Here is a 13431-nt window from a genome sequence, read left to right as displayed (position 1 = left end):
CCCCCCAAAAACTATCTAAGTAGTACTTTAAAGTATTTTTACTTAAGTACTTTACACAACTGAGGTCCAATCCATTATTTTGCACTTACAGTAGGCAACTAAGCAGACAGAAAAATGTGTTTATGAATAACAAATGCACTGAAATAGGTTTGTAAATAATGGAGAATGAAAACACTGAGTTACCAGCATCTAGTAGGCCTATGTCTGTAGACACAATCTGCTGCCCAGGTGGATCTGAAAAGCAAAAACCCTGTCAAAAATACCATTGTATTGGCAAACTTTTGCATTAGGCATATTGGTCTAAATGACCACATGAATTCAGTATGTCAAGCATATATCCTCAATGCTTCTCAAAAAATGCATGTGGCATTTGTTTTGCTCCATCAAGTGCAAATACTCTACCCCTGGTTATAGCCTAGTCCTAGCCTGGTCCCAGATCTTTTGCCTACTCCATTGTCATTGGAAGCGAAATGTTTAATTGTTTGGCATGACAATTCCATTAGGAGTTGGCAAGAGAGCAGAAACAGACTGGCACCCAGGCTGGCTTTGGCCTACTGGCTTCCATCTACCTTTAGGGTAGACATACCTGTTACATCATGATGCACATCGTTGACCGCATGATCACCTCCATGTGTGTCTGTAACCTGGCTTTGACGACCATTTCCTGCAACATACATGTTCATTTATGCTGAAATTATCTTAACCATCCTCTGTCTGAGCTGGACACATCAATATCAATCTCTGAAATACATTCATAGTATAATGTATTTAATTCAAAATATATATATGCCATTTAACAGACCCTTTTATCCAAAGCAACTTACAGTCATGCGTGCATACATTTTACGTATGGGCAGTCCCGGGAATCAAACCCACTATCCTGGCATTGCAAGCACCATGCTCTTTAAACTGAGCTACAGAAGATCACCTTTAACAGGGGTATGTTATGTTTAGTCCTGAGTGTGATCCTACCTGGGTGGTCAATGTGCGATGATGAATAATCAGTATGTGACATCACTGCTACTGGGTGGTCTGGAGAGAAAAACTGAGATTAAGCTTTTCCATGCCATCTTGGTCACTATCCTCTTACAGAGATGATGATTTATTTCAGTGTATTTACCGGTAGTATCGGATAGACCAGCATGATCACCTGCTGAGTGGTATGATCCATCGAAACCTGAGCTCAGATATGGATGGTCAGGCCCTGAGTTGTCAGTAAGGCCTGCAAATAAAAAGAGACCACAAGTAGGACAGAGATACAAACTAGTTGACAGACCCACAACTACTGTTTACATGTTCAACTGTGAATCATAATCTATTTATTAGATAATGATTATATTTGTGGCTCACAATGCCTACCTGTAAAATCACTTATTAGACCTATGTGATCTCCAAGGCCTGGAGGAAGAACATCAGACACACAGAGAAAGAAAGAAGATAAATGATTGGATTATGTGAATCCTCATCTCTTGTTGCACGGCATCCCTCCTAATAGAGTCTCTAAAAGGCAGTGCCTGACCCCATTCATCAGGGATGGCGGTGCTACTCCACCAAGACATAAAGTCTACAGTGAAGCCGTGAAAGTAAACAATGTCAAGATCTACAAAGTTCACATGCACAGCTACACAAATAACTCACTGTCTGCACAGACAGGAACACATGGTCCCAATGATAATCTTGGAGTAAAAGAATATATGGGGGCGTAAATTCTCCTGGACACTCTGAAATCTCTGTCATGATTAGCCTGCGAGGAGCTCTCTCCGAGTTAGAGAATTAAGCCTGAGAGGAGCTCTATCCGAGGTGAGGTAGAGAACTGAGCCTGCGAGGATGAGGGACGACACAAGAGGGAGGGGTGAGGTGATTTACAGGACCTGGCAGAGGGTGAAAGGCATGCCAGTAGGTACCTGGTGGAACGTCTGGACCCGGGCTGCTACTGGACGACAACGCCGGTCCTGGACCCCAACCCACAGCTGGATGAGAGGAGAGAGAGAACAAAGAGAGCAGGAAAAGAGAGAGAGAGAGAGAGAGCAGAGAGAAAGAGAGAGAGCAGAGAGAGAGCAGAGAGAAAGAGAGAGAGAGCAGAGAGAGAGATCAGGAAGAGAGAGAGAGAGCACAGAGAGAGCAGGAAGAGAGAGCAGAGAGAGAGAGCAGAGAGAGAGCAGGAAGAGAGAGAGAGCAGAGAGAGAGCAGAGAGAGAGAGAGAGAAGAGGGAGCAGAGAGCACAGAGAGAGAGAGAGAAGAGAGAGAGCAGAGAGAGAGAGCAGAGAGAGAGAGAGAGCAGAGAGCGCCAGACAGCCAGTGATATATATCAAACCTGATTTAAAGCAGTTTTCCTTGAGTAAATTATTACAAAAGCAGGAATAACTGTAACAGTGATTTACTCTGCAGCAGCACAGATAACTAGCAAAATATGGAATATAAACTTCTCAGAGTGGAGTTAGTGGCTTGCTGTTTTAACCCTCGGACAGAGAGGTACTTAAATAAAATGACGCTTTAGAGGTGTAGTATAACATTGTCTGTGCCAGTTTAAATATAGCTTAAATCTGATATAAATTAGAGGACTCTCCCACAGAGTAACTTTCCCAAAGGTGTTGCATTGTAACATTTCTTTCAAGGGAACAAGTGAAGTGACTAAGGGAAGCTTGGATGAAGAAACATACCTATTGAGTCTAATTGAGAAGTCGTTCCAGTGTGATCTATCAACAGAGCAGTGTTGGTTAGATATTTTTGATTCAACAAAGAAAAACAGAGATTCTTTATAGTCAGAAAAGACCCAACAGAAAGCAGACACAGAAGGGCTATGATGACAAACCCACCTGAGATGTCGATATGGATGTCAGAAGCATACGGATCCCCCACACCACCTAGAACGACATACAGTTAATTAAGAACAAACTTAATATACCTAAAAATAAACATCAAAGATAAGTTCATACAAACACTCACCCATTAAACCAATGAGGAAGTCATGGCTGGATTGGTCGATAATACCTGAATGTCAATACGGAATTAAGTGATGAAATGATGGAGAAGCAAGTAAATATACCAGACAGAAGCCAAGCATGAAACACAGCACCCTCACCTGGACACTCACCTGTATTGTCCAGGTGAGAACTTGCACCAAGTGGATCCATAGCACCTGAAATGTTGAACCTATTAAAAAGTATCAAGGCATTCCATTGTCTACTCATTTGCCCTATCATTAAACAAACAAGCCCATGACTTCAACCTTATTGGATTTTCAGCTAGATGTTACCTGTGGGATCCATGTGAGTTGTGTCCTCAATGAAGAGGTCAGTGACTACAGGTATAGCTGAGACAGAAAGACATTGACAATCAAAATGGCCTTACAAATGCCAAACTCCATCTTGTTTTTTGATCAAGCGCAATGAAGTCCTTCTCCTTACCTGCATGTCCATTTTCTACTGCTCCTCCAATAAGCAGCTTGTGACCATTACCTTGGAAACAACATTGAGATCCAATAAATACCATGACGCTTCTTTTCTTTGTAGGATTATACCAAGGAGTGTAAGATAATTGTGTTCTTCACAGTTCACAGGTACATGATGTGGCTAAAATAAATAGAACAATTTAAATATTTACCATTAAACTCAGGTGACTCAGGTGTGTCATACTCAGGCGACTCTATTTCAGTCTCACTTGCTGAAACACATACAATAGATGTCTTTATCAATCATATTTACATTTACATTTTAGTCATTTAACAGACCCTCTTATCCACAGCGATTTACAGTTAGTGCACTCATCTTAAAGTAGCTAGGTAAGACAACCACATATGATAACACAGTCATAGTAAGCACAACTTTTCCTCAGTACAGCAGCTATAAGTGAAGTCAGTGCTAGAAAGTCAGTGCTAGGAAAGTCTGTGCTCGTAAAGTCAGTGCTAGGAAAGTCTGTGCTCGCAAAGTCAGTGCTAGAAAAGTCAGTGCTAGTAAAGTCAGTGCTAGAAAGTCAGTGCTAGAAAAGTCTGTGCTAGAAAAGTCAGTGCTAGGAAAGTCTGTGCTAGAAAAGTCTGTGCTAGTAAAGTCAGTGCTAGGAAAGTCAGTGCTAGAAAGTCAGTGCTAGAAAAGTCAGTGCTAGGAAAGTCAGTGCTAGAAAGTCAGTGCTAGAAAGTCAGTGCTAGAAAAGTCTGTGCTAGAAAAGTCAGTGCTAGGAAAGTCTGTGCTCGCAAAGTCAGTGCTAGAAAAGTCAGTGCTAGGAAAGTCAGTGCTAGAAAGTCAGTGCTAGAAAGTCAGTGCTAGAAAGTCAGTGCTAGAAAGTCAGTGCTAGAAAAGTCAGTGCTAGGAAAGTCAGTGCTAGAAAGTCAGTGCTAGAAAGTCAGTGCTAGGAAAGTCAGTGCTAAAAAGTCAGTGCTAGGAAAGTCTGTGCTAGAAAGTCAGTGCTAGAAAGTCAGTGCTAGAAAGTCAGTGCTAGAAAGTCAGTGCTAGAAAGTCAGTGCTAGGAAAGTCAGTGCTAGAAAGTCAGTGCTAGAAAGTCAGTGCTAGAAAGTCAGTGCTAGTAAAGTCAGTGCTAGAAAGTCAGTGCTAGAAAGTCAGTGCTAGAAAAGTCAGTGCTAGGAAAGTCAGTGCTAGAAAGTCAGTGCTAGAAAGTCAGTGCTAGGAAAGTCAGTGCTAAAAAGTCAGTGCTAGGAAAGTCTGTGCTAGAAAGTCAGTGCTAGAAAGTCAGTGCTAGAAAGTCAGTGCTAGAAAGTCAGTGCTAGAAAGTCAGTGCTAGGAAAGTCAGTGCTAGAAAGTCAGTGCTAGAAAGTCAGTGCTAGAAAGTCAGTGCTAGTAAAGTCAGTGCTAGAAAGTCAGTGCTAGTAAAGTCAGTGCTAGGAAAGTCTGTGCTAGTAAAGTCAGTGCTAGAAAGTCAGTGCTAGGAAAGTCAGTGCTAGAAAGTCAGTGCTAGAAAGTCAGTGCTAGGAAAGTCAGTGCTAGTAAAGTCAGTGCTAGAAAGTCAGTGCTAGAAAGTCAGTGCTAGAAAGTCAGTGCTAGAAAAGTCTGTGCTAGAAAAGTCAGTGCTAGGAAAGCCTGTGCTCGCAAAGTCAGTGCTAGAAAAGTCAGTGCTAGAAAGTCAGTGCTAGAAAGTCAGTGCTAGAAAGTCAGTGCTAGAAAGTCAGTGCTAGAAAAGTCAGTGCTAGGAAAGTCAGTGCTAGAAAGTCAGTGCTAGAAAGTCAGTGCTAGGAAAGTCAGTGCTAGAAAGTCAGTGCTAGGAAAGTCTGTGCTAGAAAGTCAGTGCTAGGAAAGTCAGTGCTAGAAAGTCAGTGCTAGAAAGTCAGTGCTAGGAAAGTCTGTGCTAGAAAGTCAGTGCTAGGAAAGTCAGTGCTAGAAAGTCAGTGCTAGAAAGTCAGTGCTAGAAAGTCAGTGCTAGTAAAGTCAGTGCTAGAAAGTCAGTGCTAGTAAAGTCAGTGCTAGGAAAGTCTGTGCTAGTAAAGTCAGTGCTAGAAAGTCAGTGCTAGGAAAGTCAGTGCTAGAAAGTCAGTGCTAGAAAGTCAGTGCTAGGAAAGTCAGTGCTAGAAAGTCAGTGCTAGTAAAGTCAGTGCTAGTAAAGTCAGTGCTAGTAAAGTCAGTGCTCGTAAAGTCAGTGCTAGGAAAGTCAGTGCTAGGAAAGTCAGTGCTAGGAAAGTCAGTGCTAGAAAGTCAGTGCTAGAAAGTCAGTGCTAGAAAGTCAGTGCTAGGAAAGTCAGTGCTAGAAAGTCAGTGCTAGGAACGTCTGTGCTAGTAAAGTCAGTGCTAGAAAGTCAGTGCTAGAAAGTCAGTGCTAGGAAAGTCTGTGCTAGTAAAGTCAGTGCTAGAAAGTCAGTGCTAGGAAAGTCAGTGCTAATAAAGTCAGTGCTAGTAAAGTCAGTGCTAGAAAGTCAGTGCTAGAAAGTCAGTGCTAGAAAGTCCGTGCTAGTAAAGTCAGTGCTAGAAAGTCAGTGCTAGAAAGTCCGTGCTAGTAAAGTCAGTGCTAGTAAAGTCAGTGCTAGTAAAGTCTGTGCTAGTAAAGTCAGTGCTAGAAAGTCAGTGCTAGAAAGTCAGTGCTAGTAAAGTCCATGCTAGGAAAGTCAGTGCTAGGAAAGTCAGTGATAGTAAAGTCAGTGCTAGTAAAGTCAGTGCTAGGAAAGTCAGCTCTAGTAATTTCAGTGCTAAGAAAGTCAGCGCTTGAAAGGCAGTGCTAGAAAGTCAGTGCTAGAAAGTCAGCACTAGAAAGTTAGCGCAAGAAATTCCGGGCTAGTAAAGTCAGTGCTAGTAAAGTCAGTGCTAGAAAGTCAGTACTAGGAAAGTCAGTACTAGAAAGTCAATGTTAGTAAAGTCAGCACTAGAAATTATGTGCTAGGAAAGTCAGTGCTAGGAAAGTCAGTTCTAGTAAAGTCAGTGCTAGGAAAGTCAGCTCTAGTAATTTCAGTGCTAAGAAAGTCAGCGCTTGAAAGGCAGTGCTAGAAAGTCAGTGCTAGAAAGTCAGCACTGGAAAGTTAGCGCAAGAAAGTCCGGGCTAGTAAAGTCAGTGCTAGTAAAGTCAGTGCTAGAAAGTCAGTACTAGGAAAGTCAGTACTAGAAAGTCAATGTTAGTAAAGTCAGCACTAGAAATTATGTGCTAGGAAAGTCAGTGCTAGGAAAGTCAGTTCTAGTAAAGTCAGTGCTCGTAGAGTCAGTGCTAGTAAAGTCAGTGCTAGTAAAGTCAGTGCTAGAAATGCAGTGCTAGAAAGAAAAGACAAGTGCAAGTATTATTGCAAGAAAGCTACCAATATACAGTGGGGCAAAAAAGTATTTAGTCAGCCACCAATTGTGCAAGTTCTCCCACTTAAAAAGATGAGAGAGGCCTGTAATTTTCATCATAGGTACACTTCAACTATGACAGACAAAATGAGAAGAAAAAAAATCCAGAACATCACATTGTAGGATTTTTAATGAATTTATTTGCAAATTATGGTGGAAAATAAGTAGTTGGTCAATAACAAAAGTTTATCTCAAAACGTTTTCTGTAAGTCTTCACAATGTTTTCACACACTGTTGCTGGTATTTTGGCCCATTCCTCCATGCAGATCTCCTCAAGAGCAGTGATGTTTTGGGGCTGTTGCTGGGCAACACAGACTTTCAACTCCCTCCAAAGATTTTCTATGGGGTTGAGATCTGGAGATTGGCTAGGCCACTCCAGGACCTTGAAATGCTTCTTACGAAGCCACTCCTTCGTTGCCCGGGCGGTGTGTTTGTGATCATTGTCATGCTGAAAGACCCAGCCACGTTTCATCTTCAATGCCCTTGCTGATGGAAGGAGGTTTTCACTCAAAATCTCACGATACATGGTCCCATTCATTCTTTCCTTTACACGGATCAGTCGTCCTGGTCCCTTTGTAGAAAAACAGCCCCAAAGCATGATGTTTCCACCCCCATGCTTCACAGTAGGTATGGTGTTCTTTGGATGCAACTCAGCATTCTTTGTCCTCCAAACACGAGTTGAGTTTTTACCAAAAAGTTATATTTTGGTTTCATTTGAGCCTTTGGAGGGAGTTGAATATGACATTCTCCCAATCTTCTTCTGGATCAACCAAATGCTCTCTAGCAAACTTCAGATGGGCCTGGACATGTACTGGCTTAAGCAGGGGGACACGTCTGGCACTGCAGGATTTGAGTCCCTGGCAGCGTAGTGTGTTACTGATGGTAGGCTTTGTTACTTTGGTCCCAGCTCTCTGCAGGTTTTTCACTAGGTCCCCCCATGTGGTTCTGGGATTTTTGCTCACCGTTCTTGTGATCATTTTGACCCCACGGGGTGAGATCTTTTGTAGAGCCCCAGATCGAGGGAGATTATCAGTGGTCTTGTATGTCTTCCATTTCCTAATAATTGCTCCCACAGTTGATTTCTTCAAACCAAGCTGCTTACCTATTACAGATTCAGTCTTCCCAGCCTGTTACAGGTCTACAATTTTGTTTCTGGTGTCCATTGACAGCTATTTGGTCTTGGCCATAGTGGAGTTTGGAGTGTGACTGTTTGAGGTTGTGGACAGGTGTCTTTTATACTGATAACAAGTTCAAACAGGTGTCATTAACACAGGTAACGAGTGGAGGACAGAGGAGCCTCTTAATGAAGCCTCTTACAGGTCTGTTTGCAAATTTGCAAATTAATTAATTAAAAATGTGATTTTCTGGATTTTTTTTCTCATTTTGTCTGTCATAGTTGAAGTTTACCTATGATGAAAATTACAGGCCTCTCTCATCTTTTTAAGGTTGGAGAACTTGCACAATTGGTGGCTGACTAAATACTTTTTTTGCCCCACTGTACCTGTATCTGTAAAAGTATTACATACATATGTAGGATCTTAATTTGACCTACATTACCTTTAAAAATTGTAGGGTCACTTAGAAATGTCCTTGTTTTTGAAAGAAAATATATTATTGTTGCCAATTAAAATAACATAAAATGTATCAGAAATATAGTGCAGACATTGTTAATGTTGTAAATGACTAATGCAGCTGGAAATGGCTGACTTTGTATGCCTATGTAGATACTACATTAAGAGGCCCATTATCATCAACCATCACTCCTGTGTTCCAAGGGCACGTTGTGTTAGCTAATCCAAGTTTATCATTTTAAAAGGCTAATTGATCATGAGACAACCCTTTTGCAATTATGTTAGCACGGCTGTAAACTGTTGTGCTGATTAAAGAGGCAATAAAACTGGCCTTCTTTAGACTAGTTGAGTGTCTGGAGCATCAGCATTTGTGGGTTCGATTACAGGCTCTAAATGTCAAAATGAAACTCGTCAGTCTATTCTTGTTCTGAGAAATGAAGTCTATTCCATGCAAGAAACCTCCAAGAAAAATCTCATACAACGCTGTGTACTACTTGCAGCTTCATTAAATAGTACCCGCAAAACACCAGTCTCAATGTCAACAGTGAAGAGGCGACCCCGGGTTGCTGACCTTCTAGGCAGAGTTGCCATGAAAAAGCCATATCTCAGACTGGCCAATAAAAAGAGAAGATTTAGATGGGCAAAAGAACACAGACACTGGACAGAGGAACTCTGCCTAGAAGGCCAGCATCCCGTAGTCGCCTCTTCACTGTTGACGTTGAGACTGGTGTTTTGAGGGTACTATTTAATGAAGCTGCTAGTTGAGGACTGTTTCTCAAACTACACACTCTACTGTACTTGTCCTCTTGCTCAGTTGTGCACCGGGGCCTCCCACTCCTCTTTCTATTCTGGTTAGAGCCAGTTTGCGCTATTCTGTGAAGGGATTAGTACACAGTGTTGTACGAGATCTGCAGTTTCTTGCCAATTTCTTCAACGGAATAGCCTTCATTTCTCAGAACAAGAATAGACTGACCAGTTTCAGAAGAAAGGTCTTTCCTTCTGGCCATTCTGAGCCTGTAATCAAACCCACAAATATTGATGCTCCAGATACTCAACTAGTCTAAGAAGTCCAGTTTTATTGCCTCTTTAATCAGATTAACAGTTGTTTTCAGCTGTGCTAACATAATTGCAAAAGGGTTGTCTAATGCTAATGATCCATTAGCCTTTTAAAATGGTAAACTTGGATTAGCTAACACAAAGTGCCATTGGAACACAGGAATGATGGTTGCTGATGGTTGCTGATATAGAAATATAGAAATATACAACATTAACAATGTCTACATTGTATTTCTGATCAATTTTATGTTATTTTAATAGACATATAATGTGCTTTTCTTTCAAAATCAAGGACATTTCTAATTGACCCCAAACATTTGAACTGTAGTGTATATTGTCATTGCAAAAATAATCCTGCAGCAACACGATTTTGACTTTTAGTCCATAATGTTGCTTTATCGGTGGTTTGGCTATTAGCTGGCCAAAAGTAGGCTATGTGAAAAGTGCAATACTGTTAATATAATCGTGTGTTAGTGAGAGTTTTTAGGGAATTTATATTTAGCACAAAGCTCATTGGCATTTCCTGCGATGCAGGAACATTTTCAGCAACCAGAGATTGATCAAATTAAGATTTTACATCTATACAGTTGTGTGCCTGTGTTGTTCATTCTTCATTTATGTAATTTATTGTAAACTAATGTTTTTCCATTCATGGTGATAGTGTCTGTCTGCTTCTTTAGTGTCAGGATGCACTTACTTGGAGCCTCAGTCTGATAGCCAGCAGCATCAAATGTATGAATGCTGCCACCTGCAAAAACAATACAATGATGCCACCTGTAATAACAATACAATGCTGCCACCTGTGATAACAATACAATGATGTCACCTGTAATAACAATACAATGATGCCACCTGTAATAACAATACAATGCTGCCACCTGTAATAACAATACAATGCTGCCACCTGTAATAACAATACAATGATGCCACCTGTAATAACAATACAATGCTGCCACCTGTAATAACAATACAATGATGCCACCTGTAATAACAATACAATTATGCCACCTGTAATAACAATACAATGATGCCACCTGTAATAACAATACAATGATGCCACCTGTAATAACAATACAATGATGCCACCTGTAATAACAATACAATACTGCCACCTGTAATAACAATACAATGATGCCACCTGTAATAACAATACAATGATGCCACCTGTAATAACAATACAATTATGCCACCTGTAATAACAATACAATGATGCCACCTGTGATAACAATACAATGATGCCACCTGTGATAACAATACAATGATGCCACCTGTAATAACAATACAATACTGCCACCTGTAATAACAATACAATGATGCCACCTGTAATAACAATACAATACTGCCACCTGTAATAACAATACAATGATGCCACCTGTAATAACAATACAATTATGCCACCTGTAATAACAATACAATACTGCCACCTGTAATAACAATACAATGATGCCACCTGTGATAACAATACAATGATGCCACCTGTAATAACAATACAATGATGCCACCTGTAATAACAATACAATGCTGCCACCTGTAATAACAATACAATGCTGCCACCTGTAATAACAATACAATGATGCCACCTGTAATAACAATACAATGCTGCCACCTGTAATAACAATACAATGCTGCCACCTGTAATAACAATACAATGATGCCACCTGTAATAACAATACAATTATGCCACCTGTAATAACAATACAATGATGCCACCTGTGATAACAATACAATGATGCCACCTGTGATAACAATACAATGATGCCACCTGTAATAACAATACAATACTGCCACCTGTAATAACAATACAATGATGCCACCTGTAATGACAATACAATACTGCCACCTGTAATAACAATACAATGATGCCACCTGTAATAACAATACAATTATGCCACCTGTAATAACAATACAATACTGCCACCTGTAATAACAATACAATGATGCCACCTGTGATAACAATACAATGATGCCACCTGTAATAACAATACAATGATGCCACCTGTAATAACAATACAATGCTGCCACCTGTAATAACAATACAATGATGCCACCTGTAATAACAATACAATGCTGCCACCTGTAATAACAATACAATGCTGCCACCTGTAATAACAATACAATGATGCCACCTGTAATAACAATACAATGCTGCCACCTGTAATAACAATACAATGATGCCACCTGTAATAACAATACAATTATGCCACCTGTAATAACAATACAATGATGCCACCTGTAATAACAATACAATACTGCCACCTGTAATAACAATACAATTATGCCACCTGTAATAACAATACAATACTGCCACCTGTAATAACAATACAATGATGCCACCTGTAATAACAATACAATACTGCCACCTGTAATAACAATACAATGATGCCACCTGTAATAACAATACAATACTGCCACCTGTAATAACAATACAATGATGCCACCTGTAATAACAATACAATGATGCCACCTGTAATAACAATACAATTATGCCACCTGTAATAACAATACAATGATGCCACCTGTGATAACAATACAATGATGCCACCTGTAATAACAATACAATGATGCCACCTGTAATAACAACACAATGATGCCACCTGTAATAACAATACAATGATGCCACCTGTAATAACAATACAATGCTGCCACCTGTAATAACAATACAATAATGCCACCTGTAATAACAATACGATGATGCCACCTGTAATAACAATACAATGATGCCACCTGTAATAACAATACAATGCTGCCACCTGTAATAACAATACAATGATGCCACCTGTAATAACAATACAATGCTGCCACCTGTAATAACAATACAATGCTGCCACCTGTAATAACAATACAATGATGCCACCTGTAATAACAATACAATGATGTCACCTGTAATAACAATACAATGATGCCACCTGTAATAACAATACAATGCTGCCACCTGTAATAACAATACAATGATGCCACCTGTAATAACAATAAAATAATGCCACCTGTAATAACAATACAATGATGCCACCTGTAATAACAATACAATGATGCCAGCTGTAATAACAATCCAATGCTGCCACCTGTAATAACAATACAATGATGCCACCTGTAATAACAATACAATGATGCCACCTGTAATAACAATGCAATGATGCCACCTGTAATAACAATACAATGATGCCACCTGTAATAACAATACAATGATGCCACCTGCAATAACAATGCAATGATGCCACCTGTAATAACAATAAAATGCTGCCACCTGTAATAACAATACAATGATGCCACCTGTAAAAACAATACAATGATGCCACCTGTAATAACAATACAATGCTGCCACCTGTAATAACAATACAATGATGCCACCTGTAATAACAATACAATGCTGCAACCTGTAATAACAATACCATTTTTTTTAAATTTTACCTTTATTTTACTAGGCAAGTCAGTTAAGAACAAATTCTTATTTTCAATGACGGCCTAGGAACAGTGGGTTAACTGCCTGTTCAGGGGCAGAACGACAGATTTGTACCTTGTCAGCTCGGGGGTTTGAACTTGCAACCTTTCTGTTACTAGTCCTACACTCTAACCACTAGGCTACCCTGCCGCACAATGCTGACACCTGTAATAACAATACAATGCTGCCACCTGTAATAACAATACAATGATGCCACCTGTAATAACAATACAATGATGCCACCTGTAATAACAATACAATGATGCCACCTGTAATAACAATACAATGATGCCACCTGTAATACCAATACAATGATGCCACCTGTAATAACAATACAATGCTGCCACCTGTAATATCAATACAATGCTGCCACCTGTAATAACAATACAATGATGCCACCTGTAATAACAATACAATGATGCCACCTGTAATAACAATACAATGATGCCCACTGTAATAACAATAAAATGCAGCCACCTGTAATAACAATACAATGCCGCCACCTGTAATAACAATACAATGATGCCACCTGTAATAACAATACAATGATGCCACCTGTAATAACAATACAATGATGCCACCTGTAATAACAATACAATGATGCCAC

General features: G+C 40.0%; 1 protein-coding gene across 1 annotated transcript in view; it reads right to left on the bottom strand.

Moving 5' to 3' along the window:
- si:ch211-80h18.1 (uncharacterized protein LOC555593 homolog) overlaps nucleotides 1-13431 on the bottom strand; it is a 31795-nt gene that overhangs the window by 10746 nt on the left and 7618 nt on the right. Inside the window, exons 14-27 of the mRNA XM_064979116.1 lie at nucleotides 10083-10133; nucleotides 3604-3663; nucleotides 3408-3458; nucleotides 3257-3313; nucleotides 3095-3139; nucleotides 2947-2991; nucleotides 2817-2864; nucleotides 2661-2696; nucleotides 1905-1970; nucleotides 1360-1398; nucleotides 1121-1222; nucleotides 973-1032; nucleotides 587-664; nucleotides 184-234 (exon numbers count right to left, since the gene is read on the bottom strand). Of these exons, the coding sequence (XP_064835188.1) occupies nucleotides 184-234; nucleotides 587-664; nucleotides 973-1032; nucleotides 1121-1222; nucleotides 1360-1398; nucleotides 1905-1970; nucleotides 2661-2696; nucleotides 2817-2864; nucleotides 2947-2991; nucleotides 3095-3139; nucleotides 3257-3313; nucleotides 3408-3458; nucleotides 3604-3663; nucleotides 10083-10133 (789 nt within the window). The remainder of the gene's footprint in view (nucleotides 1-183; nucleotides 235-586; nucleotides 665-972; nucleotides 1033-1120; nucleotides 1223-1359; nucleotides 1399-1904; nucleotides 1971-2660; nucleotides 2697-2816; nucleotides 2865-2946; nucleotides 2992-3094; nucleotides 3140-3256; nucleotides 3314-3407; nucleotides 3459-3603; nucleotides 3664-10082; nucleotides 10134-13431) is intronic.

This window comes from Oncorhynchus masou, chromosome 12 (genome assembly GCF_036934945.1).
Source record: "Oncorhynchus masou masou isolate Uvic2021 chromosome 12, UVic_Omas_1.1, whole genome shotgun sequence".
Classification (NCBI taxonomy): Eukaryota; Metazoa; Chordata; class Actinopteri; order Salmoniformes; family Salmonidae; genus Oncorhynchus; species Oncorhynchus masou.
The sequence above is the reverse complement of the archived record's forward strand: the minus strand, read 5'-3'. Positions and strand labels throughout refer to the sequence as shown.